Raw genomic sequence first — 23,156 nt, forward strand, 5'->3', positions numbered from 1 at the left:
GCGAGTTGGCATGATTTGGGCGTAGGCAAGGCATTTAAAAATATGCAAAAAAGTGTAGGTCCCAGAATTGAACCCTGAGGCACGCCTGCTTTGGTGGCAAAACGAGAGGAGAGAGTATTATGAAGGGATACTCGAAAAGACCTCAAGTGAAGGTAACTGTGTACGACCTTGATAATGTATTTTGGGAAGTTGTATTTAATAATTCTGTAAATTATACCATCATGCCATACCGTATCAAAGGCTTTCTCCAAATCAAGAAGGACCAGTCCCGTGTGTTTTTTAATGTTGAAACTTTCAGTTACATAATCAACTATTCTAGCAAGTTGACCTACTGTGCTAAGGGCTGGGCGGAAGCCAAATTGTTCATTCTTAATTATATTATTGGTGACTAGATGAATTTCGATACTTTTTGCTAACACCTTTTCAAAGATCTTGCTCAAAGAGCTGAGTAGGCTGATAGGTCTGTAACTCGGCGGAAGTTCTTGCGGCTTGTCGGGTTTTTTAATATATATCACTTTGGAAACTTTCCAGCACTTCGGGAAATACCCCAAGAAAAGGATGGCGTTGAAGAGGTGAGTCAGAAGAACCAGAGCTCTTTTTGGAAGGTTTTTTAGCGTAGTATTTGCGATTCGGTCCAGACCTGGTGCTTTTTTATTTCTTCGTGTATGTACCCCCGACTATCCTGGGGAGTGACAATCTTGCACTGCTGGGGAAAAAAAGGGTTAGTGCAATTTGCCATGAATCTCTTAACTTGATTAGTAACAGCGTTTTGAAGATAGCGTGGGCCTTGATTGGTGGTGAGAAGGTGGACTGATTGAAAATATTCCCCCATTGCATTCACCTTCTCATCATCAGTCATCACTAAGATATTTATATATATATCTGTATAGACGAATCTGTTTTTACCTAAGTGTTATAGTTTTGAGTGGATGAGTCAGTGGCAATAGGAAAATTCGACATCTTTCCCTCATGTCATCATACACACACATCACACATACATACACACACAAGAGAGACAGAGAGAGAGAGAGAGAGAGAGGGAAGGAAAAAATAGGAGTAATACAGGAGAAAAACAACAACAACAAAACAGAGTAAAGGGAAAGATGAAAGGCAAAATGAAAGAAGAATGAATATCATTTTATCTTTAAAAAATCTCACAAATTAGGACACAAACAACCTCTTTTACTTTAACAACAAAGAGGTTGAGTGCAAGGCAAACAGGAAAGAAAGAAAGATAGAGAGCAAGAGATAGAGAAAAAGTAGGAGTGATATAGAAGAAAAGTGAGAGAGAGAGAGAGAGAGAGAGAGAGAGAGAGAGAGAGAGAGAGAGAGAGAGAGAGCCGGCATAGCCTTGGACCATCATGATAGGTCCCTGCATTATAGGAATACTTTATAACACTACCATGAGAAAAGTATGTCCTATACCTGCTCTAAAACTAGAAAAATTCATAAATGTTACACAATTTTTTTATGCAACTGTCATTGTATGATAAAACAGAATAACTCTTAATATGACAATGTTTATTAAATTATTATTTAATTTCCTCTTTACAAATCAATTAAAAAGACAATGACATGTCACTTTTAATTTTAAATCTACACCTGAACCACTTCTAAAGGCGTAGTTTCTGTTAGTAGTTTTTCTGCCTGTGCATCATTTTCTAAATAGTAGCTGAAGACTACTATGAAAAAATATGTATGGAGTGCTAAAATAACAATAAAAATCACAACTCTCAAATATCTTTGATTTTATTATTTAAACAAAAACAAAAGGAATGCATTTTGAAGAGTGGTCATAGAGAAGTAATAAAAACTTGATGATTGTTAAGAAAGGAAGATTTAAATTGAATTAATCCAATGTTAAATCTTAGAAATAACAAAAGTCAAACTTACCAATGAAGATTGCAGATAATACCAGTTCTTCGAGACATTTTAAGAAATTAAGTTTTCCAAACACCAAGAGTAATAACATTAATAAACATTCAATAATTTGTAACAAAACAAAGCAAAATACATACACCAACCAAGGTAAAACAAACTCATGATTTCCCTGCAAACAAAATACAAACACAGAGGTAAAGAGTTGAAACAGATAAAGATGATACAAAGTAATACTTTTTGTGTAGGCACAGAAAAATGTTTGTAATGAAAGAAACAATTTAATTATAATTCAAAGTTTAACAGTACAATTTAAAATTTATGTCATCAAAATATAGTAATATTTCAATACTCACTGACAATGCAGCTATTGGAAGGAACACAGTTACAATGAATAGCAATAAATATAACATTTTGTCACTACCTGGTAAAAGTAAAAATATTAAATACATAGAGGAAAATTTATCTTAATAATTTCAATGGATTTTTCCTTAAGGAATTGAAATAAACATAAACTTATACCATAATGGAACGAGGCCGCATAAACTGCTGTAACTAAAGAGCCAATCTATACAAACAAATTAAATAATTAGATTATATCAAATTTCTGATGAAATTGTAGACTTACAAAATAAAAAGTTGTAATCATGGCTATTCCAGCTGTCAGGGAACCACATACACAAAAATTTTGTGTTTTCGGATAAAATAAACAGATAATAGGACAAGTCATATTCAGGGTAAAATTAAAAAAAATTAATTGTTCAGAGGTTCGTTTCTGTTGGTCTTTTATTGTCCATACCCTAATTCAAAATGTTTTTCTCAACATCTGTTTCTCTTTTGATTCATGACATAATTTGGTTAAATAAAAAATTTTAAAACATTGTTTAAGAAAATAAAACGCATTCATGTCTATATTATTAACAAAGGAAAATATTCAAAGAATTGTCTTTTTATATTTCATATATTTCACTTTTTATTTAGAAATGAATATTACTGATTTATATAAGCTCAAGTATGTATACACTCAAACAAAACTACATCGAGTGAAACCCAGAACTTCCCACAGCTCACCGGCAATTCCAACTTTTTAGTAATTTACAATAAATTACCACCAGGCATCGAAAATCGCCCACCCCAGGGATTGGCGTTCTAGTCCTCAGTCTTATTTGTCCAGCCACTGAGGTTGGGCTCCAGAGGCTTTCAACAGCTAGGTCATTTTAGCCCCCAACGTAATCAGTCTCCAAAACCAGATCTATTCACACTCTCCTTACTCTTAAATGTATTTTTACTATCTAAATACCATTCACTTAGAGAAGTGGAGTACTTGTAATTGAGGGTCAATGCGGTACTTCAACAATACATTTACACTAATAAATACATTCAGGCTCAATATGCACAAAGAAACACAAAGCGATATATAAAGTGCTACATACAGTAACTGGGTAGAGGGGACCTGGATACTCCACGCCGTGCCCAAGCAAAATTCTCATTTTAGGTGGTATTCTTACAAACTCTCAATATGGATCCAAGAAATGGCAAACTTCAGTTAAGTGGAGTGCACCAAGTAACCTTTATCTATATGTTGGATACATACACAGGCTTTAGTTTGACTGAGTGTCAGCCTCTTACAATTAAATTAAAATATTAGTATATTGTGTTTTATTTAAATTAATAATAATTTCAAAGCCATAGTAAAGTACTAAAATTCCTTGAAAGCTTGATAAAAAAAAAACAGCGTTTTTGTGTTGTTTTTTTTTTGGTTTTTTTAAAATGAATATTTATAACCTCTGTAAGCTATAATACATTATTCAAATTTTTTTTTATTAGTTAAATTTGCAATATTTTAATTTGCAATTCAGAGTATGACGGACTATGTTGTGTTAATGTGAAACGAAACAAAATTAAGACCTAATTCTTGTGGATCTTACACCATCCGAAAAATAGTGGCAAAGGAATTAAAAAATAAAGATTTGATTGCAATTGTATATAAAAAAAAAGGACTTTAATTAAAATATTTTTAAAAAGGAACAACAATGAAGGAATAGTGGCTCTGCCGTGCTTCAGCACATTATTTTTAAATAAATAAATAACCAAATGCATTCATTAATTAAAAAACAACAAAAAGGCTCACTGGAGTTGAAAAAAAGGTATGATGCGAAGTCAACAAAAACTGTAGGTTGAGAAAGCGATGAATCCAAGTTAATGGCTCAAGTCTGCAAATTTCTTCCAATCAAGAACAACTTCCGACCAACTGCCCTGGTTCTCTCAATTCCCGAAGTGTTCGGCGCTTCAACCAATCAGCGAAATATGGTCATTCTTGATGCTCTGGCATTATAAGAGGCAGACCTAAAGAGGATGCACAAGACATCCAGCTACTGGTGGAGTACAACATAATCCTTCTCACTTATTAGGAAATACTTTTTGAGAAAACCATTAAAAAATGGAATCTTGCATAGAGTAGAGTTCAACAAAAGGAAATCTTTTCCAGCCAGAGGACAGGTCAGATTAACCTTACGAGAATCATGCTACACTGTACAAGAACCTAACAAGAAATACATGGACAAATTTGGACTTACACCATTGCCGGCTAGCATATACCATACACGGTAGTCTTGTTCAGGATATGGATCATCTCATAATTCACTGTCCAGTGCTGGAGGCAGTAAGAGCCAGGGTCATTTAGCATCTCACTCTGACTAGCACGATCTGGCTGTGCTACCAAATTCACCTCATCAAAAAAGAAAACTTTACAGGGTTTTTTTGTACTACAAAATTAAATTTGCGTTTGTACCTTAATTATGTTATACTAATTTTGGAGCATGTAGAGAAATAAATTTAAAAAATTGTATTTGTAGCATTGTAGGTCTGTCTTAAAAAGGTATAGAATTATTTCCTCAGCCTACTAAAGAAAATTCTATTTTTTGTAGAAGTTAGACAACAAAGTCTTCTTTTTTTTAGATTCCTGCATATCAAAGCATTTAATTATTATAAAATCTTTTGTTCGTCTTTACTATTGTTCAACCTGGATTAATAAAATACCTGAAATTGTAGCAAACAACATTTTTGAAAATTAAAATATAAGTGTATATTATTTTCATTTAATCCTTTATTACACGTAAAATGGCTGTCCATTGATATAAGCAGAATTCTCGCTTCAAGTTGAAGAGTATTTCTACATTACAAATTGTTTTACATAGAAGTTGTAAATCAGTCGCGGTAGCCGAGTGGTTAAGGCATCAGACTCTCGGCTAGTAGATCCCGTGGTCGTGGGTTCAATCCCCACCTTTGCCTCTGGACTTTTTCCGACGCCTAAGGGGACCAGTAGCCGCAATTGAAAGAAATTGACAATTTGGTCCCAACCCCCTTCAAAAATGAGTTTCATTGATGGAGGAACACCGGCACACCGGGGGCTCAAATTCTCACTTGTGTTGCGAGCCCCAAAAAACGGAGCCAGGGATAAAGTACAATAAGCTGTACAGCTGCAGTGCTCAGGAGGGAACTCCTCCAGTTCTTGGTATCCATTATAAAAAAAAACCTTTGAAGTAACAGTGTGAAATTTCTTCTTGAAATCTGCAGGTTGTTGTAGTTTCTGACCATTCCTGTCTATTTAGTCTCATTTCTGTTTGTCAGGGTTTTTCAGCATTGAGAGAACTTCAATGTACACATTAATGTTACATTACACATGTGATTTATATATCTATATTCATATTATTTTTATTTTTACTACAAAATTGTTCGTTTTAGCTTGGAGTAGTTATCTTTAGTTTTATGTCAATGTAGAGGATATTTACAATTTTTGAAAGAAATACTCAATCTTTAAATTAAGAAAATTTAAAATGAAAAGGTTACCTACTGTCAAAGAGTGCTGTTGTTGTTGTTCACTTAAAGCTGGAACAATATCACTTGCTGTCATTGCACTTGTAAGTGTTTCTTATATTAAAATAAAAATTTTAAAAAGAAATATATTAAATATACAAAGCCACATAGCAAAAGAAATCTTGAGTTGGAAGTTTTATTCCCAAGGTGTCAATTTTTGCCCCATTAGAAATAATGAAACATTAAATTTATTTAATATATTGCAGGTTCTGGGCTTGGGTTACATTTCAAAGTGTGCAAATAGCCTTCAAAACAGAATAGGCAGACGCGATACACCTTTCTCTGAAGCTGGTTACAAACTCAACAAAGTTAAAAGAGAATGTTGTTAGCTAATGTTGTCTATTATTTTCAGACAAGATTAAGTATATCGTAGGAATAATTACCGGAAGCATATATGCTATATTTGGCTTTATTATGCTTATTGGAGCATGCACTGTATGTACTTTCATACTTCAGTTTATTTCGTAGTGACAACTTTGTTTTTAGACTTCATGGTTAGTCCTACAGTGGTTAAAAAAAGGATCTCTATCCTGAAAGTATGGATCCCTTTTCTTTAAGCATTCTAGGACTAATCATGAAGTCTAAATTACAAAGTTGTCATTACAAAATAAATTGAAGTGTGACAAAATACTTTTATATATTTATTTATTTTTATTTTATTTATTTATTTATTTTTTTTAGAAAAATGTGTGTTTTTTGAAGTTTTGTGTTATCTTGTCTTTCATAGCTTTGGTCACTGAAATACTAGTATTCGTCACAACGATCATTCTCCATTTCCTTTATACAGAAATTTTTTATGAGTTATTGATAACAGTCTTTGTAAATTCACTCTATTTTGGTATTATTTTTTATTATGTATATTCATCTTACCAATATTTTCTCATCATTCAATACTTTAATGCAATTTACAGTACTTTTCTTTTTTATTGTATTATTTAAGCATGCTATTTTTTCCTTAATGCTATTGAATAATTTGTTTATTTTAAGCAATTCAATTCTATTTACTTTTGGTGGTGAACTCATACGCTTTGTCGATAGCAGAAGATGATTGAACAACTTTTATTATATAAACAAAACTTACATGTAACTCGTTTTTTTATTTATTTTCATGTAAAATGTTTCAAAGAAATAAAAATATTGACATAATGAGCTTTTATATTTTTTTATACTTATTTAAACTAAAGGAACTGATTTTTTCCAGGCTAACAGTAATTTAATCCTGTGCAAATAAAGAAATAAACACAATTAATTTTAATTTTTACTACTTTTACTTTATTAAATTTTGTCAATTATTGTTACATTACCAAGTGAGCAATGAATAATTTGCAACTAATCATTGAATTTTAATATCAAATCATCAGTATTGAAATTTTTACCGTACATTTTGAAACATTTCTATTCAGACTTTCCTAACTATGAACTGGCATTGGGCACCTATTTGTTGAACTACTCAAATGTGTTTTGGTATTGCGCCATCTTCAGTGAGGAACCCAAAGAAGGAAAAGGAGCAAGAATTTACCGACCCACAGACTCTCACTATCGACTTCCCAACTATACTGTGATTTTTAATGAATTTTTTTAATATCATTTGATAAGAATTTGTTTAGCTGATTTGTATACTGTTGACATACTCCACTTTATATATATATTTTTTTTATTAACAGTATATTGGAAATCTCAAAAATACTATTAAATAATAAAAACAATTAGAAACTTTCATCTGAGAAATTTATTACCAAGTACAATACAAACATTGAAACTTGCTACCTGAAACTCATGCAAACTGTTTCTTTTATAAATTGGTATTAATTCCAGTAGTCTTCAACGTAGAAGTTATAAACAATTATGTATGCGTATGAATATGCAGCTGGAAAGAGTTAGTTAAAAAGCATAAGCAATCATTTAAAAAATTTAGAGATTTTAAGTCATAGAAAGATTATTTTGAAGACTGAAAATCTCCTAAATTCCTTTGAAATATAATAAAATTGGTCCTTACATATCCATAGAAGATCAGCAAACAACTTCGCAATCGCATCCATATTTTTTAATGATATATCCACAATATTTATTATAATATTAATTATAAAAAGAAGTACTATGCAAGCAGCGAATATTAGCCATAGTTTGATTAATAATGAAGAGTGCTAAAACATTTTTTTTCTTTGGTTGTGGTTTTTGTGTACAAACAATTGTTACAAAATTAAAAGATATAGAGAAATTGTTCTTATTGTGACAAATTTGGAAGAAGTACATTAAACTTACGTTAAAAACTGCTGTTATGAGAATAATACCTCCATAAAGCGTTACAAGCAATGGAAAGTCTACAACGAAACATTTTTTATTGACACAAGTGAAATAGAATCTTTATTCTAAGTTTTTAATGTTTACCTCCTACGCTTTGTTGGGTCACTCTTGCAGAGAATATTGCAATTGAACCTACTGCCTGAAAACAAAATTTTTGTTCTTACTGAATACAATTGAGACAAAATGTTTTAAGACTTACAATGAAGACCCAACTGATTATTTTAGTGCCAACATGTAATGAGTGATAGCAGCAACACTGCTTTGTCCTCGGTAAGAAATACAAATTTACCCCTTTTGTAGCCATACTTAATTTCTTAGATTGTACAATAACTTTTTTCAGAGGAAACTGGCTTTTAAAATCAGGTTTTTTTTTGCAAACTGTATCTAACCAATGACAGTGGCTATAATAATAAATTTGAACAATACCTATCAGAAAATTATTAATTTTAAGTTTTGTCAAACTGAAGTTGAAGTTTTTCTCAGAAAGTCTGTTGTCCTGATAAAGTTAAAAGCCATTTCAGGTATTAAATAAACACAACTACTAGATTATTTAAAAGGAAAAAAATAACAAAAACACATGTTTCTATATAAAATGTAATGTCTTCTTTAAAAATTTTATGCCAACTACTGCACAACGTAAACTTAATTAATTTTAGGACAACTTAAGATTATGGATTAAAGTTTACAAGGGAATTGATTTGTTAGCATTAATCTTTTTATTTCTTTTTTATTATCACTATTAAAATTTTACTCTGATAATAATCATGTGTGAGCAGTTTTGGATTAAAAAAATATTTGGAATTAAAAAAGGCAAGTTTTAAATATCATATCAAAGAAATGGAAAAATTTCCAACTGTATCAAAATGCTGTTGCTGCTGCTCACTGTGTACCGGTTCAAAGTTGATTGGTTATTGTTTTGCTGTAAGTTGCTTTTTAAACTGAAAAATAAAAATCATTGATTTATTGTCTAACTAGTTAGTTTTCAGATCATTTTAAAACAATGTATGATGCTTTTCTAAGTAAAGAGTTTCATTTGAGCAGTTTTAAGTAGACAAATAAAAATGAGTAAATTTTAGTTGTGACAAATAAAGGAGTGAAAGTGGGTAGACATTTTAAAAATCTGTACATATGGGTGTTCCTTTTTAAATTACCTTTCTCACGTAAACTATAATTTATGTATAAAAGAACTTTGAGTTAAATTATCAACTTGATGATGCTTCAATGTTTAAATATGTAAATATAGTCTCAAGGTGAAGAAAAAGAAGCTCAATTGTCACTGATCATCTTGGTTTTCATTGTCAGATATCATCTTCAGTGGTTGGTCTTCTAAAATTGTTCAGAACCGTGGTAGCAAAGGGGTTAAGAGCTTGACTTGTATTTGCCAAGCTAGTAGTCTTGGGTTCGAATCCTGGCACAGCCCATGGTTTTTTAATTGAGAATAGTATGAAAGAAGTATTGTAAAGTTGTTGACCCCCCTCGTCCACACCACCCAACAAGTATTTGGACGTTAAGCCCTCCTTTTGACACGAATTACTTTTTTTTCCAAAAGTTATTAACAGCGGTGGTACCATATTCAGGCTAAAATATATCTTTTGTAGGGAGAGCTTTGTTGAACGGGTCATCTGTCCCAGCTATGCTCATTTTTATCCAAACCGTAATTTCACCAGTAATTTTAATTACAAATTTGCCAGTTCATTTCCTTAAATCCCCTCATTTTATGCAGGAAATTAATATTAAAACTGATACAGAACAACTGGAAATGGCAAGATGTGAAAACCTATGGGAAAAATCTGAAATGACCAACGCACGTTTGTTTTTTAATGTATTCAAATTGTTTCAATATATTGTATTATTCAATATTTAATAATATATTTTTCAATGAGTTAATTATAAATTCATTTTACAAAATGCCAAAGTTATAAAGATTTTTTTTATAACAAACTGATCTTTGATTCTATTACAAGTTTTAAAATATGGACTCAATATTTACATAAGAAAAGTGTATTGACCAACAATAATATATTAATAGGACATAACAGACAAGATTTTATGCACATAAGAAAATATCCTTTTGACTCCAAATAAATATAAATAAAATGTTTCACTTGCTTTGGTATAAATTATATTTTTATGCTATCAATTCAATAAGTTTTAATGAAGAATACAGTTTAATTTTTGCTATATTCATTTCTATAACAGTTTTTCTTTGCATTCTTATTTGTATAACAAATATAAATTTACGGTTTTAATTTTGGAAATGTAAACTTTGAATTAACTGTTTAAAAATTGGACACTTTAGTTTATACATTTAATAGTAGTCTTATAATCAAAATATAAAATAAATTTCAGATAAATGCACTAAACAGCATTTTATACTATAGTCTACTTCTAGCTGGGTACGTTTATTTTAAAAAACAGGCAGTAGAAACATTTTCAGGTATAAAGTGCTTATGTGTAATTAAATATAATGTAAAGTAATAGCATAAACTTGTTTCTTTTTGTGTTTTAGACAGCATTGGCCTAAAAACTGTATGGGTTATTCAAATTATTGTACAACTAATTAACTTTGGTTCTGCAATATTGCTATTGATTGGAATTTCTCAAGTAGGTCCCTATAACCATATCATGTAATTTTATGTATGTTTATATGTATTTAAGTGACAGAAAGTACGTATTTAATATTTAACATAATACTTATATTCCAGAAAAGCCGTTATTTGATGAAGATTTGGATTATTATAACTTTGGTTTTTATCATAGTTGAGACAATAGTCAATGCCATAGAATCATATTTTACGGAGCCTTCAATAGCTGTGCAGCTTTTGGCAATAATAATACGTTTTGTTTTGACAGACAGTACGATCTTTTTTTTTTATTATGTTTTTAGTAACATTTGTATTTAAGTTTCAATTAATTAACAAAAATTTGTTTCATTTTTTTAGTTATCACACTTTATTTTGTTTGTGTGGTGAATTCTTACTCCCTGTCACTTGATTCTGAAGGTCAGTCATTTTCGGAATCTTAGGTAATAGTTTTTACATAAAAAAATCCAAGAAGAACTAGAGAAAATTATTTTAAGGTGATATATTAGGTTACTCTGTAGTTAGTTTAGACAAACTGAACACACAAAAAAAAGTCGTTCAATTTTTATTTTACAGAAACAGATAATAAAAAATATTACTTTTATTGTAGAAATTTAATTTAAACTGTTTGTTGCAGACTGACGTTCTAGATGAACTTATTTTTGATGTGGTTCAATGTTGGAATATGAACATATTTACAACCAGAACATGATGCTGATAATTAAGACAGAAAAAAAATCCTACATCGCTCAATTGATTTTATACAATATTGCTGCTTGAAAATATTTTAAGTGTTTTCAACTATCAAATTTTATCCAGTCAAACATATGGCTAGAAATAGTTGTCTTGAATTTTTTTTTTAATATGTGCCAATCATTTATTAAAGAAATATTTTAATATAAACCATGTGTTGTAATTGTTAACTATTTATTTAGTAAAGTTAAACTGTAGTAGTTTTGTGTTTATAGATATAGAAAAATGAGTTGCCTCAAGGTTTGCAGTTGGCTACCTCGGGTCAAAACATGCTGCTTTTGCCACACGCTTCCAATCGGAACGCAGATAATTGGTTGGGTTTCTGTGGTAAGTATGATTTCAACATTGACAAAAATATGAGTCCATGAAGGATATTTGGTTCTATAGGTGCTATCACTCCTCGGTTTGACAGCCCAAGGAGTCGCAGTGCACGAACTCAATGATAGAAGTTGTAAGTAGATATAAATTCAAACAAAATATAAATTAATGCCTGGATTTATCAAGTTTATTTTTTAAAGTGTTTGGAACGGCAATGATTGGTGCAGTTTTGGTTCTAATATCAGGAATTTTACTACTTGTAGGAATATACACTGTGAGTACATCGTAAAAAAAATAACCATTTATTTTGACAATTAATTAGAATGATTGTAATACAATAACCCTCAGATGGTTTTAAACCATGAGGAATGTCTTTCTTACTCTGTAATATATACTGCCGGTTTGTAAACTTTGTACATATATATATTAAAGAATAAAGACATATAGTAGTAGTAATACAATAATGATTATTTAAAATTGCATAATTTATTATTAAATTCTAAACTACAACAAGGTTAAAAAGGGATTTTTAGCTTCATTTTTCATTCACCTGTGGCATTAATTTATTTTTATCTTGCAGAAAAATAATGTTTTAGTACAAATATGGTTGGTCATTGCATTTTGTACTATTATCTGGATGATTATTGAACTTTGCTTTATACTCATATATTTCTTGGAAGGACATTTGCATTTTAACACTTTCTTATCTTTACTCATAAGAGCGATACTATGGTTGCGTAAGTTTTTGCTTGAAGTCATTTTTCACACATTAATTACAAACGTTTACATTTTTTTTTTTAATATTTCAGTGATCATGTCATACTTCCTCGTAGTAGTTTACAGTTATTATGACCAACAGTTTGGGCTGTAAGGAAAAGAAACAGAAAGTGAAAGTCAGCAGGAGTCAATACAGAAAGAAAATTATGTCACTTGATTAACAATCTTATATTAAAATATTGCAACTTTGCCTATGTCTTTTATATGTTAGCATAAAATTTAAAAATATTTCTCTGAATGGGAACCTTTATATTCTTAAGTTTAGATAATTTAATTATATTTTAATCTAAATAGACATTGTTTTTCCATTTTGGTGAACTTGTTTAATTAAAGAGTCATTAAAAAAAATACCAACTCATTGAAGTGAAAAGCTTCAAATTCAAAATAAAATGTTTTTAAAAATTAAACATAAAACAAACAGCTGGTTATGTTTGTTTGGTTTGCTTTACAAAAACAATGAGATCTCTGAGTCCAAAGAATTCTAAAACGTTATTATCCCTCGTAAGGGAATCCCCTCATAGGGTCATGAAACTCATTCCACATTTTCGGATCTTCACAAGTTGGGCGAAGCCGGCTTGCCAAATACTTGCATGTGTCACCGTGGTAATAATTGACAATTTTGAAACATTAAAAATTTAAGACGACGCCTGTTTCTTCCCAGTTGGTCGCCATGGTTGAGATGAACATCGACATTTTGAGACATGAAATACCTGATTACCTGGCAAAACGGAGTTCATTGATTGGTTATGCATACCCAAGTAAGAAAAGTGTTTTAAATATTTGCAATCGAAAAGCCAAATGTTATTGATTTCAGATTCAATATACTTTGTGATATCTTTCATAATTATGTTACAATGGGCCATCATGGCCATTAGGACCTGTTTTACTCTACTTAAGGTATGGTAAAAAGAAATTCTTAAATTTTAATAAAACTAAAACCATAAATAATAAGTAGAAGTTGGCATTTGTAAATTGATCGACATCATATAAAATTCATATTGGAACATGAAAGAATTTTTTAACAATGTGAATAATTATATAATAGTCATCAAATATTTAAAAATCACTGTGATTGTGATGATTATGGCATGATTCAATTTCACTGTCTTTTGGAACTATTTAAGAAAGTGTAATAGTGGTCTGTTTGCAATTCAAACCCACCAGTGTGTATGTCAAAGCAAGTCTGACAGACAAACTAGTGAGCATTGGAAAACTAGGATGATTAGAAACTACCAAACTACTTCACAAAAAAATCTCACAATTCAAAAAAGTCTAATGCCTTTGGAAATACTTTACAATTTTTCCTTATATCAAATAAACAATATTTTTGTATTTTCTATCATAAAATATTTAGTCATAATAAAATTAAAAAAGTTTAGTGCATTGTACAACCATTTCCATGTTGTATATCTGTCAAATGTTTTTCTTTTTGTTGTTTTTTCAAGGAAACACCCAGTATTTCAGTCCTCTCTATCTTTGTTATATCCAAAGTAATAGTCATCATAATCTGCATTGCAGACATTATCATCATTCTTGTACAATATAGCGCTCGTATGGATAGAAAAATTTTGGCCCTTGGCCTGAGCTGGACAAGTTTTAAAATAGGTAAATTAGATTGATTAAACGTACGAATGTAAATAAATAATATAACTTTCTTTTGTTTTAAGTTTTATGCATGGTTTACATGGTGGCTTTGGTGACGCTTCACCAGCTTGTTATCAGAAACAGTGAAAAACAAGAATTACATAGCAGTGAAGCATCGGCACAGAGCGTAAATTCTCAACTTGTCATTTACATACCACTTCATGGCGAGAACAGTCCGAGTCAAGTTTCTCAAGCTCTGTCTAAAGCCAGCTACATTTCAGCAATCAGAAAAATTATACATAACAACATAGAATTAACAAAATGATTTTAACGATGCAAATGACTGGGTTGTTACTAATATGTATACAAAACCTATTGTTTTTAACCAAGTTATTATTGTATATTTTTAAAAAATGCGATTTTTTAACTGAGTTTTTATTTGAAAGTACAGTCTTAACAATTTTGTCTGTTCGTACATTGATTTAATCCGTATTATTAATTTTAAAACAGGTTTAAAACCAATTTATTACTGAGGTCTTATTATTAACAAAAAATAATGAAAAATAAAATTGGCAAATAATTTACATATTTATAGAAAAACAGAAAATATTGTTTGACCTAATGCTGGAATAACTTTAACAGAATAAAAAACAAAGAAATTTGTTTGTCAATTTTGTCTACTTTCTCTTATATTTATTAATTTGTATATATACGGCAATTGTTAACAGCTTTTTACCAGAACAGTTTTATTATTAACATAGTTTTAATTTATTTTATGTAGAAATGTATAAGTTGAACTTATAACACGGCATCCATCTTTTCAATAATTCAGCCCTCAAACTTCTAAAGCTCCAAGTTCGCCTAAAAAAGAATGTAGTAAACAAAACAATTTTGTATAATTACGAGCAATTATTGAAAGAGTGTAATTGATTCTCATTACCGTACCATATTGGAAAATCAATTTGCCTGTACTATCCTTCTTTCATCAAAATGGTCGGCCGAAGGGATCTCCTTGATATTGAGAGGGTCTTGATAGTCAGCGGACACATTCAGACCTTTAAAAGGTGTCGCGTTTTTTGGAAGCTCGTTCAACAGCTGAGAGCAATTTACATACCCCTTCTAGAGCCGTTGGCACTTTACGCTGTATATCTTGGAGGAATAGAAGGTCTTTACAAATACGCTTTTTTCTCCATTGCCGGCATCTTAATGTCTCAGCATGCTTTGTATTTTTTAACTAGGGAGAAAGAAGTGCTCGACGTTATAAAAGATTTCAAAGATCTTTTTGCTAGACGGAACAAAACCTGGCACTTAGAGATATTCAATAAAGAGTCAAAGCCTTTATGGCGTGTTGTTAACTTATATCTAATCACATGCGTCATATTTATTTTCTTCCATAGCTTCATGCCATTTCTTTTCGACTTTTACTTGGCTCTCTTCACCGAAGCTAGACCGTTTTCTTTGCCAACTCCTGCTGACCCTTACATTGGTGAAAACCCTCATCGAAGCCTTAGTTACTACCTGACATATTTCGCGGGCTCTGTATGGTCCGGTTTCTTGACTTGGCACTCGACAGGAACTGAGTGCATGTGTTTCGTATTTTCAACATACCTCAACATCGAGTTGAAAATAATAAATAAGAACATTGAAACTCTTGGGGAATGTTTTCAAAACAAGAATTTCGATCATAAAGCGAAATTGAGGCAAATCATAAGAGAACACCAAGATATTTTAAAGTGAGTATTCAAAAATGCGTTTTGGCAGTAATAGGAACAAAATTCAATCCTCTTACACTTTCTGTAAGTTTATAACATTATTTTATAAAATGTGCTAATTTTGAGATTTTTCTCTTAAATTAGTGGAAAAAACTACAGAGGAGCATCTTTAATTTGAAAAAAAAAAAATGCGGATGTAAAATACATAGCTATTAATCTGCCTATAGTGCAATCTTTTTCCCTTTTAGTTTAAAATATTGTAACAGCATAATTTTTTTTTTTTTTTTTTTTTTTGAGAACTGACAATTTTCAGATTAAGAGGTAAAGTCAATAATTTGCTTGGAGCTCCGCTTGTATTTCAAAATGTGATAAGCACCCTGACAATAACTCTCCTCGTGTTTACTGCCACTGTAGTAAGTAAATTTTAAAATAATATTCCAACATCATCAACTTTTTAAATATCCGTCGTCTTAGCAAATCAAAGTGAGGAACTACCCTGTAGCTTTTGGAGCAATGTTTCCATTCAACTGCTTCGTTTGGATCATATTTGTCATATGCTTCCTAGGAGAATCACTGCAAGAAAATGTAAATATGCTTATTGATCAGAACTGACAGTAAATATCAAGTTTTTACAGAGTTTGAATTTATCCGAAAGCCTATACAAACTTCCCTGGTATGAGATGGATGTCGAAACTAGGAAAATTTTGTTGATGATGATCAGACAGACATCTAAACCGATGGTGTATGACTACAAAAACAGCAGTGCCATAACATTGGTCACATTCCAAAAGGTATTTAGTTGAAATCCTGTTATTTAGCCTAATTTCTAATTACGTGGTTTTTGCTTTTTTTTTGGTTTTTTAGATGGTAAATGAAAGCTACTCATACTTAATGGTTCTTCAAAGCCTGCAATGAATATAAAGTTTAAAATTTACCTTCTCACAATAAATTAGTTGCAAATTTAATATTTTAACTCACTCTATAAATTCACTCGTGTTTAACAATTAATTATGCAATAAATCAATGCACTTATATACAAAATTTGTTCTTTCATTAAAATTGCTATGTATAAAAAAAAAAGTTTCTGGCCACAAGTTTAAATTTATTTGCATTTTCTAAGTACAAAAATTCGAACCTCTCCTCTTTATTTCGACTAGTGAGTTTGTCCAAATGAAAATTGTCTTTTTCAAAATTTGAGATATTTTTTTTATTTTCAAAGTGATTGATTTAAGAAAAGGCATAAAGTTAAAAGGCAATTTGACCTCAGCAAGCAGTGAGGTTTGTTTTTGGGATCATCATAGATAATTTTCAAAGTGTAAGAAGTTCAAGTGAAGATGTTAATTTTGTATTTTCTTTGTAACATTTACTTCTAACTTTAAACCATGCCTAAAATTGTTGTTAAGCTCTGACCTTTTTGAGGGTTTATAATAAGGAAAAATGCATAGAACTCAAAATAAGCAGCTGTATATTTATGTTTTTTTTGTTAATAAATCAGCCCCACAGATGAGTCGGTTTCTTTTTATCTTGAAAACAGTAACGGGTTTTTAGAATCCAACATATCACCAATGCTGAAGAGTTAAATTAATTTTTAAAATAATAATTAGACACTGATACGAAATGTGACTTACTTGAGTAGCACAAATAGAATATGGCATGTAAAAGTGTGAACAGTTTTCTCTCACCGAGGCACATTATGATAAAAGGTATTAAGGACAGACTTAAAAATATCGGCTTGGAGTTCATCCAAATTTTGATGAAAGACTGATTGTTCTACGGTAAAAGGAAATTTGTTGTAAAATCGTATTGAGAAGAGAAAAGAAAAAACTTACGAGAAGGTATGCAGCCACATGAAGAACAGCAAGAAGGGCTGACACGCTCAGCATGTGCATCAACATAGCTGAACCAAACAGTACTTGAACATCAATGTATTTGAATAGTATTTACAAATCAAATTAACCAATTATTTAATAGTATTGTTTATTATTATTGTTATTTATTCTATAGAGTTAGTTATACAAAATGCTTACTATAAAATTGGCCCAAATTTGGATTCCCATAAAAACTCTTTGGAAAGAACATTGTCACTGTGTTATTATAATGCTGAATGTAATATAGATCTGTTAGTATGAAATATACATCAGATATCCAAATTGTTTGAAGTATCTGCAAAAAATTGTCATAAAAAAATCATTTGCCAACATTTCATTCATTCGAGACAATTTTATTTTTATGTTAAGTTTTAGTCACAATTAGATGTATTCAAAAGATAAACAAGACAGCAATTTTCTTACCAAATCAATAAATGCTACATATATCCCTGCTTTTAAGAAGACGCTGGAAGCATAGATTTTCACCTCGTTTATTAAGTTGACCATAGTTGGTCAATTAAGTTCAGAGATTGTTGACAGACAAAACATATGTTCTTGAAATGGAACCTAGCACATCAAAGGGAAAAGTTCGGAAGTCACTGCTGCCAAAACCGCGTAAATGCTTTTGTTATGTCAGCCTTAAGGTCGGCATCATTTTAATGGCTGTCACCAACACTGTAAGTTCATTTTTATATACATTTTTTTTTTTCACAAGGTAACACTAATTCTCTCTCAACAGATCATTCACATAGTGTCTCTCCTGATGCTTGTCATGAGGGTCCTCAAATGGAGTGAAATCTATCAGCTCAAGATAAATGGGAAATTAAACATAACCGATGTGGAAACTTTGGAACAATCATATGATTTCTTTCATGGTAATTTATATAAAATGTAATTATACTTTCTAGAATAAAAGTCAACTGAGATTGTAACTGACATGAGAACATTAGTTTACTCAGTCACAAAAAGAAAGAAAGAAATATTAAAGATAGAAAAACAATCACCATAAAATGGGCAAAAAACAATAAAATAAGCAAAAATTTGCAGTTTGCAATTTTAAAAAATTGTCTTAACATCTAAAGTTTCTTGTTAGTAGCCTTACATTTCTTAATTAATTACAGTGTTTGTTACAAGAGTTGCGTCTTCATCGACATCGATGAGCCACATAATCCTGACTACAATGCTGTTTCGTGGTCTCATAAAAGTAAGGTTTGCATTGAATTTATAATCCAGTCTAAAAATCTCTTCCTTCAGTCCGATCTCACATTGGTGAAGTCATTTCTAATAATCGGAATATTTTTATTACACTGGGAAGTGTACTCTAAAATGTACTTCTTGACCGTCTCAAGCATGCATGCATTCATCGAAGCGCCTTTTGTCTTCATGTCGATCCTCGTCATTATTATTTACTTCTGTGAGGATAGATATTTCAAGTCTGAAGGTACAATTCTAACTGAAGTTTTGTTGTTACAGTTCTAGGCCACTACATGCTCCTAATGGTCAACAGTTATCTCAATTTGTCTTTTGAAAAATTAAGACAAGATGAAAATCCAGAGAAACTAAAAAAATATGTTAAACCATCTAATTAATGTATTGAAAACAATGAGAAATTAGTGATTAAATATTGCTGAGATAATTTAAATAATTACAGAATATAATAGTACAAGGCACATGGACTAAAATAAACACCATAAATTAGCTGATGTTGCGAATATACTAAACCCTCAAGACCTATTGGTAAAGCTGAGACTGTAGTAACTCACCCCCAAAACAAAATACATACTGTACAATAACTGACTTTTTTATTATTATTTCATAACTAACCATAAATATTAAATAAAAGACCTATATCTAAAAATATTTTCAACAAAAAAAATAGATATTACAACTGTCTGTTGAGTAATGTTAATATTTTGCAAATAAAATGGAAAGAAATGTTAAAATAATTGTTGTTTAATAACAAATTATACATATAAATAAAATAAAATACCTATAAACTAGGCTTAATCATTAACATTGGGGTGATTTGAGACCATCACCTCTGCCTACCTAGATAGACAAACCTAACAAAGATGTTCAACCATCTAATTAAACTATTTAAATCAATCAGGATTTTTTAAATATATTGTTCACATATTTTAAATGATTACAGAATATAATAGTACAAGGCACATGGATTAAAATGGACAACAAAAATTAGCGAACGATTTTTTTTTTAAACTTATACACCAGCTTCCAAATTGACAACAAGTATGCAATTATTAGATTTTGTTTTACTATTACAATTTCAATCAGTTAATTATAATGTATTGCTAATTATTACAACAATTAATTTTACAATTATAGTTTTGATAATATAATGGATATTAATTATTACTATTATTCGGAGATCGTGAGATGAGGTCTGGTGTGACGTAGGTTTTAGAAAAACATTTTCTTTATCATGCAAACGTTTCGGTCTTTAATGAGATCATTTTCAGGGCCTGGGATTTATAAACATTGTTTCAATTTTACAAATATGTACATGTAGGAGGTGATAAAAAAAATGAAATTATACAATGCTAGAAAATTTTAGATTAAAAAAAATGAATTTATACAATGGTAGAAATTTTAGTTTTAAAAAAAAATTTATACAATGTGTGTAGATCCCCAGAAGGGAATCTTAAACGGGGTTGTAATAATTTAAGTTTGTTATAAATATTAAAATTAGACGTAGAAATAGGTTAGCTAATTGTTGGGAAAGCGTATTGTGCCGGGGTGAGTAACCGGAGATGGCCTGGAATCGCGGGAGCCGACCCGGTCTTTCTCGAGAACTCCAGACGCAGCTAAAAAAAAAAGCTGGCGAAATAATAACAGCTGGATGTTTTCGATTGAGAAATTTGATACTGGGGCAATCGCCCTAGAAAACTTGGCTGTTGTGCTGATGAGTGGTCTTATTGCTCAACCCTCAGGATTAGCTAATGCCCAGACTCATCCAAAATAGTTCAATGACCTGGAGAGGACAAAGGGCAGTCGGGTCACCTGGAAACATAACAGTATTTTCAAAATGCAACTGTTCCCCACCTCCTCCCTGAACGGATCGATATAAAAAGGACAATCAGAGAGTAGAACCAGAGAGTATCCGGGTGGAGTCCAAAGAGAGAATCCAGGTGGAGTCCGAAGAGAGAATCCGGGTGGAGTCCGAAGAGAGTCCGAGTAGAGTCGGTAGTACGGGAGTCCGCAGTTGAGTCAGTCAGAGTGCCCTGTGGAAACAACGAGTGTGTCTGTCAACCGGACTCAAAAGGGTGAACTGGTGCGGCAGATTAGTCAGCGTAGTTCGCAGGATCCGTACCACCGAACCGACAAAATCGATGCACGTATTCCAGTCCTGTGAGTACAAATTTTGTCAATTGGTTTACAGGAGATTTGGAGAACAGTTGGGCGATTTCGGGCTACTTTTAGTACTATGATCCCAATAATTAAGCCCCTAGTATTAAGGTTTCGTTAAAGAGAGTAAGAGCATTAGTTATATCTAGAATTAGTCTTCCAGTAATAAGTTTTGTATATGAATTGTTTAATAGGAAATAAGGGTTGCTATTTATAAGCAGGGTTAGGGCGTTATTCACTAGTTGATTATACATATTACAGTTATATCAAATAAAGGGACCTGTTTGTTCTGTCCGAATTGGTGTTTCTTTCCCCCAAACCTCCTTGACCAGAGTTAGTAGTAAGTAAGAAAAGGGTGTTTACCCATCAAGCAACCTGACAACGTCAAGCAACCGGCAACCTGACAAATCTTACCACTAAAAGGCTTGACGGGCCTAGAGTGGAGAGCTCACTACCCTCTCGGAGCACCCTAGCGAGCGACGGTATTCGAACGAGCCACACGCACGAGGAAAAGGAAACCGCTCATCACACAATGCTAAAAAAATTTAGATTTAAAAAAAATTAATTTATACAATTTTTCTAAAACCTACGTCACACCAGACCGCATCTCACGATTAATTATTACGTTTTATACAATCACGTTGAATTTTTTTCAACAAAGTGACTCTACATACCTAGTCCACGTGTTTCTCCCAATTATTGGTGTCAAACATTACAAACAGACAAACCAAACAAAGATGTTCAACCGTCCAATTAAACTACAATAGAAATCCGTTTATCCAGACTTGAAAGGACCGGGACTTGTCTGTATAATCAAAAGTCCCGATAATCCAAAAATTTGTGATTTTATTAGTGTCGTGTCATAAAAACTGAATAAAACAAAAATGAACACTTTTATTCATATATCAAGTTACATTTAAAGTAATAGATAGTCTTTATTAGTTCTATTTTTGTTTGTTTGAACATGCATTTCTCAAAAAATTTATACATAAAAAATACCTAATAAAAATATACGTAATAAAAAAAAACCTTTTCAATGGAAGCCAACATACAAACATGACACAACAATTTCTAGTCTTTTAAAGTAGGGTACAGGTTTTTTTAGTTATATTTTATTTTTTTGAATTAATTTGTTCGTTTATTTATTTTTTTGTCAAATAAAAATGTGATTGTCACCCTCTCCGGCCTCTTTGATAATGTGACAAGTGGAAGGACGATTTGGCAGCCATTACGAATTTTGAATAACAAATTAAAGGTCCCAAAGTTGATTATGAATTTCAAAATATTAATATACATACGTTTAGAATTCTGAAAAATTTATAAAAAAATATTTTAACAAACTGGTCCGCATGATCTGGAAGTCCAGATAATTGGGGTCTGGATAAACGTTTTTCCACTGTATTTAAAGCAATGAGAAAAATTAGCAAATATTGAGAGTATATTAAACCCGCAAGACCTATTGGTCTATAATGCTGAGACTGTAGTAACTCAGCCCCCAAAACAATAGGCATACATTACTTATTACAATTATTAAAGTAATTTAGACCATTTATTATTATTTCATAACTAATCGTAAATATTAAATACTATTGGTAGGAACACCACAAATTATTTTAAAAAATAGGGAGGTAGAATGAAGTGGGTTTCAGGAGAAATAAAAAATTATAAATTTAAGCGGTATATGTAATGAGACATGGTCAAGAGAAAAATAAGAAAGAGAAATTTACTTGTTGTCAGTGATCAGCAGTGGAGAAATTTGTCGGAGTGGGTAATTTATATAGATCCAAATCTCGGAAGAGATCTGTACCTCGCCGTATCTTCAGTGGATATAGGAATTAGTTATAATGGAAGAATCATTAAGAGGAAATAATGAATGAAAACGGGTGAAGAATAAGTGGAAAGAGAAATGAAGAATGCAGAGATGGAGAGCCAATAAAGATGGTGATAGAGAAGAACAGTAGACCTTAGTCGATGGCGGAATTTGAGCAACCAGTTTGCAACAATTAAAAAGTGATTACAAGATTATATTAAGCAAAAGACCTACTAGAAAGTATTAACAGTCGCTTGAAAGGCAACAGCAATTGACATTGCCGTACAATCTTCGAACGGAGCAGTGGAAGCTTGACCGAACAAATACT

The 23,156-nt window shown here is 31.3% G+C and overlaps 8 protein-coding genes and 1 long non-coding RNA gene across 12 annotated transcripts; 6 read left to right on the plus strand and 3 right to left on the minus strand.

Annotated features, from left to right (window-relative positions):
- Positions 1–632: 632 nt before the first annotated feature.
- LOC106666366 lies at positions 633–2,693 on the minus strand. Of its 2 annotated transcripts, none has more exons than XM_014393528.2 (5): positions 2,507–2,693; positions 2,401–2,446; positions 2,235–2,302; positions 1,894–2,050; positions 633–703 (listed from the first exon to the last, which is right to left on the minus strand). In XM_014393528.2, exons 1-5 carry the CDS (start codon positions 2,606–2,608, stop codon positions 678–680), a joined length of 399 nt encoding a protein of 132 aa, XP_014249014.1. In that variant the 5' UTR covers positions 2,609–2,693; the 3' UTR covers positions 633–677. The 2 variants fall into 2 exon arrangements, with proteins under 2 accessions (XP_014249014.1, XP_014249013.1); XM_014393527.2 differs by lacking the exon at positions 633–703 and adding an exon at positions 1,496–1,706.
- Positions 2,694–5,396: 2,703 nt separating this feature from the next.
- On the plus strand, positions 5,397–6,841 carry LOC106666367. Its single transcript, XM_014393529.2, has 5 exons — positions 5,397–5,798; positions 5,961–6,045; positions 6,107–6,189; positions 6,436–6,592; positions 6,742–6,841. Exons 1-5 carry the CDS (start codon positions 5,715–5,717, stop codon positions 6,804–6,806), a joined length of 474 nt encoding a protein of 157 aa, XP_014249015.1. The 5' UTR covers positions 5,397–5,714; the 3' UTR covers positions 6,807–6,841.
- Positions 6,842–7,460: 619 nt separating this feature from the next.
- LOC106666370 lies at positions 7,461–8,627 on the minus strand. Its single transcript, XM_014393532.2, has 5 exons — positions 8,258–8,627; positions 8,143–8,197; positions 8,017–8,075; positions 7,751–7,898; positions 7,461–7,621 (listed from the first exon to the last, which is right to left on the minus strand). Exons 1-5 carry the CDS (start codon positions 8,360–8,362, stop codon positions 7,560–7,562), a joined length of 429 nt encoding a protein of 142 aa, XP_014249018.1. The 5' UTR covers positions 8,363–8,627; the 3' UTR covers positions 7,461–7,559.
- Positions 8,628–8,743: 116 nt separating this feature from the next.
- On the plus strand, positions 8,744–11,427 carry LOC112126669. The gene is made up of 6 exons (XM_024226206.1): positions 8,744–8,979; positions 10,408–10,495; positions 10,568–10,662; positions 10,764–10,914; positions 11,001–11,060; positions 11,278–11,427. The coding sequence occupies exons 1-6, from the start codon at positions 8,896–8,898 to the stop codon at positions 11,280–11,282; spliced, it is 483 nt and encodes a 160-aa protein (XP_024081974.1). The 5' UTR covers positions 8,744–8,895; the 3' UTR covers positions 11,283–11,427.
- Positions 11,428–11,475: 48 nt separating this feature from the next.
- Positions 11,476–12,678, plus strand: LOC106666369. Its single transcript, XM_024226208.1, has 5 exons — positions 11,476–11,720; positions 11,781–11,844; positions 11,912–11,985; positions 12,292–12,448; positions 12,521–12,678. Exons 1-5 carry the CDS (start codon positions 11,619–11,621, stop codon positions 12,580–12,582), a joined length of 459 nt encoding a protein of 152 aa, XP_024081976.1. The 5' UTR covers positions 11,476–11,618; the 3' UTR covers positions 12,583–12,678.
- Positions 12,679–12,847: 169 nt separating this feature from the next.
- Positions 12,848–14,536, plus strand: LOC106666309. Its single transcript, XM_014393394.2, has 5 exons — positions 12,848–13,091; positions 13,150–13,246; positions 13,303–13,385; positions 13,934–14,093; positions 14,156–14,536. Exons 1-5 carry the CDS (start codon positions 12,945–12,947, stop codon positions 14,395–14,397), a joined length of 729 nt encoding a protein of 242 aa, XP_014248880.1. The 5' UTR covers positions 12,848–12,944; the 3' UTR covers positions 14,398–14,536.
- A 299-nt stretch (positions 14,537–14,835) lies between these two features.
- On the plus strand, positions 14,836–16,802 carry LOC106666310. The gene is made up of 4 exons (XR_001340407.2): positions 14,836–16,197; positions 16,259–16,369; positions 16,420–16,575; positions 16,649–16,802. It is a non-coding gene; the product is annotated as an uncharacterized LOC106666310 (long non-coding RNA).
- Positions 16,803–17,228: 426 nt separating this feature from the next.
- LOC106666429 lies at positions 17,229–18,214 on the minus strand. 2 transcript variants are annotated; one of them, XM_014393623.1, is made up of 5 exons: positions 18,076–18,214; positions 17,812–17,947; positions 17,614–17,696; positions 17,413–17,554; positions 17,229–17,352 (listed from the first exon to the last, which is right to left on the minus strand). In XM_014393623.1, exons 1-5 carry the CDS (start codon positions 18,157–18,159, stop codon positions 17,276–17,278), a joined length of 522 nt encoding a protein of 173 aa, XP_014249109.1. In that variant the 5' UTR covers positions 18,160–18,214; the 3' UTR covers positions 17,229–17,275. The 2 variants fall into 2 exon arrangements, with proteins under 2 accessions (XP_014249109.1, XP_014249110.1); XM_014393624.1 differs by having other exon boundaries at positions 17,614–17,681; positions 18,076–18,182.
- LOC106666427 lies at positions 18,006–19,489 on the plus strand. 2 transcript variants are annotated; one of them, XM_014393622.2, is made up of 6 exons: positions 18,006–18,329; positions 18,392–18,527; positions 18,774–18,856; positions 18,907–19,066; positions 19,126–19,242; positions 19,304–19,489. In XM_014393622.2, the coding sequence occupies exons 1-5, from the start codon at positions 18,213–18,215 to the stop codon at positions 19,239–19,241; spliced, it is 612 nt and encodes a 203-aa protein (XP_014249108.1). In that variant the 5' UTR covers positions 18,006–18,212; the 3' UTR covers position 19,242; positions 19,304–19,489. The 2 variants fall into 2 exon arrangements, with proteins under 2 accessions (XP_014249108.1, XP_014249107.1); XM_014393621.2 differs by having other exon boundaries at positions 19,126–19,489.
- The last annotated feature ends 3,667 nt before the right edge of the window (positions 19,490–23,156 follow it).

Source organism: Cimex lectularius, unplaced genomic scaffold (assembly GCF_000648675.2).
Source record: "Cimex lectularius strain Harlan isolate CLEC.00 unplaced genomic scaffold, Clec_2.1 scaffold124, whole genome shotgun sequence".
Taxonomy (NCBI): Eukaryota; Metazoa; Arthropoda; class Insecta; order Hemiptera; family Cimicidae; genus Cimex; species Cimex lectularius.

Bases quoted from the DNA above. Each gene is read 5' to 3' on its own strand.
- LOC106666366 (XM_014393527.2), bottom strand. From the start codon at position 2,608: ATGACTTGTCCTATTATCTGTTTATTTTATCCGAAAACACAAAATTTT. The intron at 2,303-2,400 runs GTATAAGTTTAT...TACTTTTACCAG, and splicing joins TGCGGCCTCGTTCCATTATG to GTAGTGACAAAATGTTATAT. The intron at 2,051-2,234 runs GTGAGTATTGAA...TTTTGTTTGCAG, and splicing joins TTCCAATAGCTGCATTGTCA to GGAAATCATGAGTTTGTTTT.
- LOC106666367 (XM_014393529.2), top strand. From the start codon at position 5,715: ATGAAAAGGTTACCTACTGTCAAAGAGTGCTGTTGTTGTTGTTCACTT. The intron at 5,799-5,960 runs GTAAGTGTTTCT...AATATATTGCAG, and splicing joins CACTTGCTGTCATTGCACTT to GTTCTGGGCTTGGGTTACAT. The intron at 6,593-6,741 runs GTATTATTTTTT...GTTTATTTTAAG, and splicing joins TGTAAATTCACTCTATTTTG to CAATTCAATTCTATTTACTT.
- LOC106666370 (XM_014393532.2), bottom strand. From the start codon at position 8,362: ATGGCTACAAAAGGGGTAAATTTGTATTTCTTACCGAGGACAAAGCAG. The intron at 8,076-8,142 runs GTAAACATTAAA...GTTTCGTTGTAG, and splicing joins GACCCAACAAAGCGTAGGAG to ACTTTCCATTGCTTGTAACG. The intron at 7,899-8,016 runs GTAAGTTTAATG...AAAATGTTTTAG, and splicing joins TCATAACAGCAGTTTTTAAC to CACTCTTCATTATTAATCAA.
- LOC112126669 (XM_024226206.1), top strand. From the start codon at position 8,896: ATGGAAAAATTTCCAACTGTATCAAAATGCTGTTGCTGCTGCTCACTG. The intron at 10,496-10,567 runs GTATAAAGTGCT...TTTGTGTTTTAG, and splicing joins GGCAGTAGAAACATTTTCAG to ACAGCATTGGCCTAAAAACT. The intron at 10,915-11,000 runs GTACGATCTTTT...TCATTTTTTTAG, and splicing joins ACGTTTTGTTTTGACAGACA to TTATCACACTTTATTTTGTT.
- LOC106666369 (XM_024226208.1), top strand. From the start codon at position 11,619: ATGAGTTGCCTCAAGGTTTGCAGTTGGCTACCTCGGGTCAAAACATGC. The intron at 11,721-11,780 runs GTAAGTATGATT...TTGGTTCTATAG, and splicing joins TAATTGGTTGGGTTTCTGTG to GTGCTATCACTCCTCGGTTT. The intron at 11,986-12,291 runs GTGAGTACATCG...TTTATCTTGCAG, and splicing joins TACTTGTAGGAATATACACT to AAAAATAATGTTTTAGTACA.
- LOC106666309 (XM_014393394.2), top strand. From the start codon at position 12,945: ATGAGATCTCTGAGTCCAAAGAATTCTAAAACGTTATTATCCCTCGTA. The intron at 13,092-13,149 runs GTAATAATTGAC...GTTTCTTCCCAG, and splicing joins TACTTGCATGTGTCACCGTG to TTGGTCGCCATGGTTGAGAT. The intron at 14,094-14,155 runs GTAAATTAGATT...TTTTGTTTTAAG, and splicing joins CTGGACAAGTTTTAAAATAG to TTTTATGCATGGTTTACATG.
- LOC106666429 (XM_014393623.1), bottom strand. From the start codon at position 18,159: ATGGTCAACTTAATAAACGAGGTGAAAATCTATGCTTCCAGCGTCTTC. The intron at 17,948-18,075 runs GTAAGAAAATTG...AATTTTTTGCAG, and splicing joins ATGTAGCATTTATTGATTTG to ATACTTCAAACAATTTGGAT. The intron at 17,353-17,412 runs GTAAGTCACATT...TTAACTCTTCAG, and splicing joins ATTCTATTTGTGCTACTCAA to CATTGGTGATATGTTGGATT.
- LOC106666427 (XM_014393621.2), top strand. From the start codon at position 18,213: ATGGAACCTAGCACATCAAAGGGAAAAGTTCGGAAGTCACTGCTGCCA. The intron at 18,857-18,906 runs GTAAGGTTTGCA...CTCTTCCTTCAG, and splicing joins TGTTTCGTGGTCTCATAAAA to TCCGATCTCACATTGGTGAA. The intron at 19,067-19,125 runs GTGAGGATAGAT...TTGTTGTTACAG, and splicing joins CGTCATTATTATTTACTTCT to TTCTAGGCCACTACATGCTC.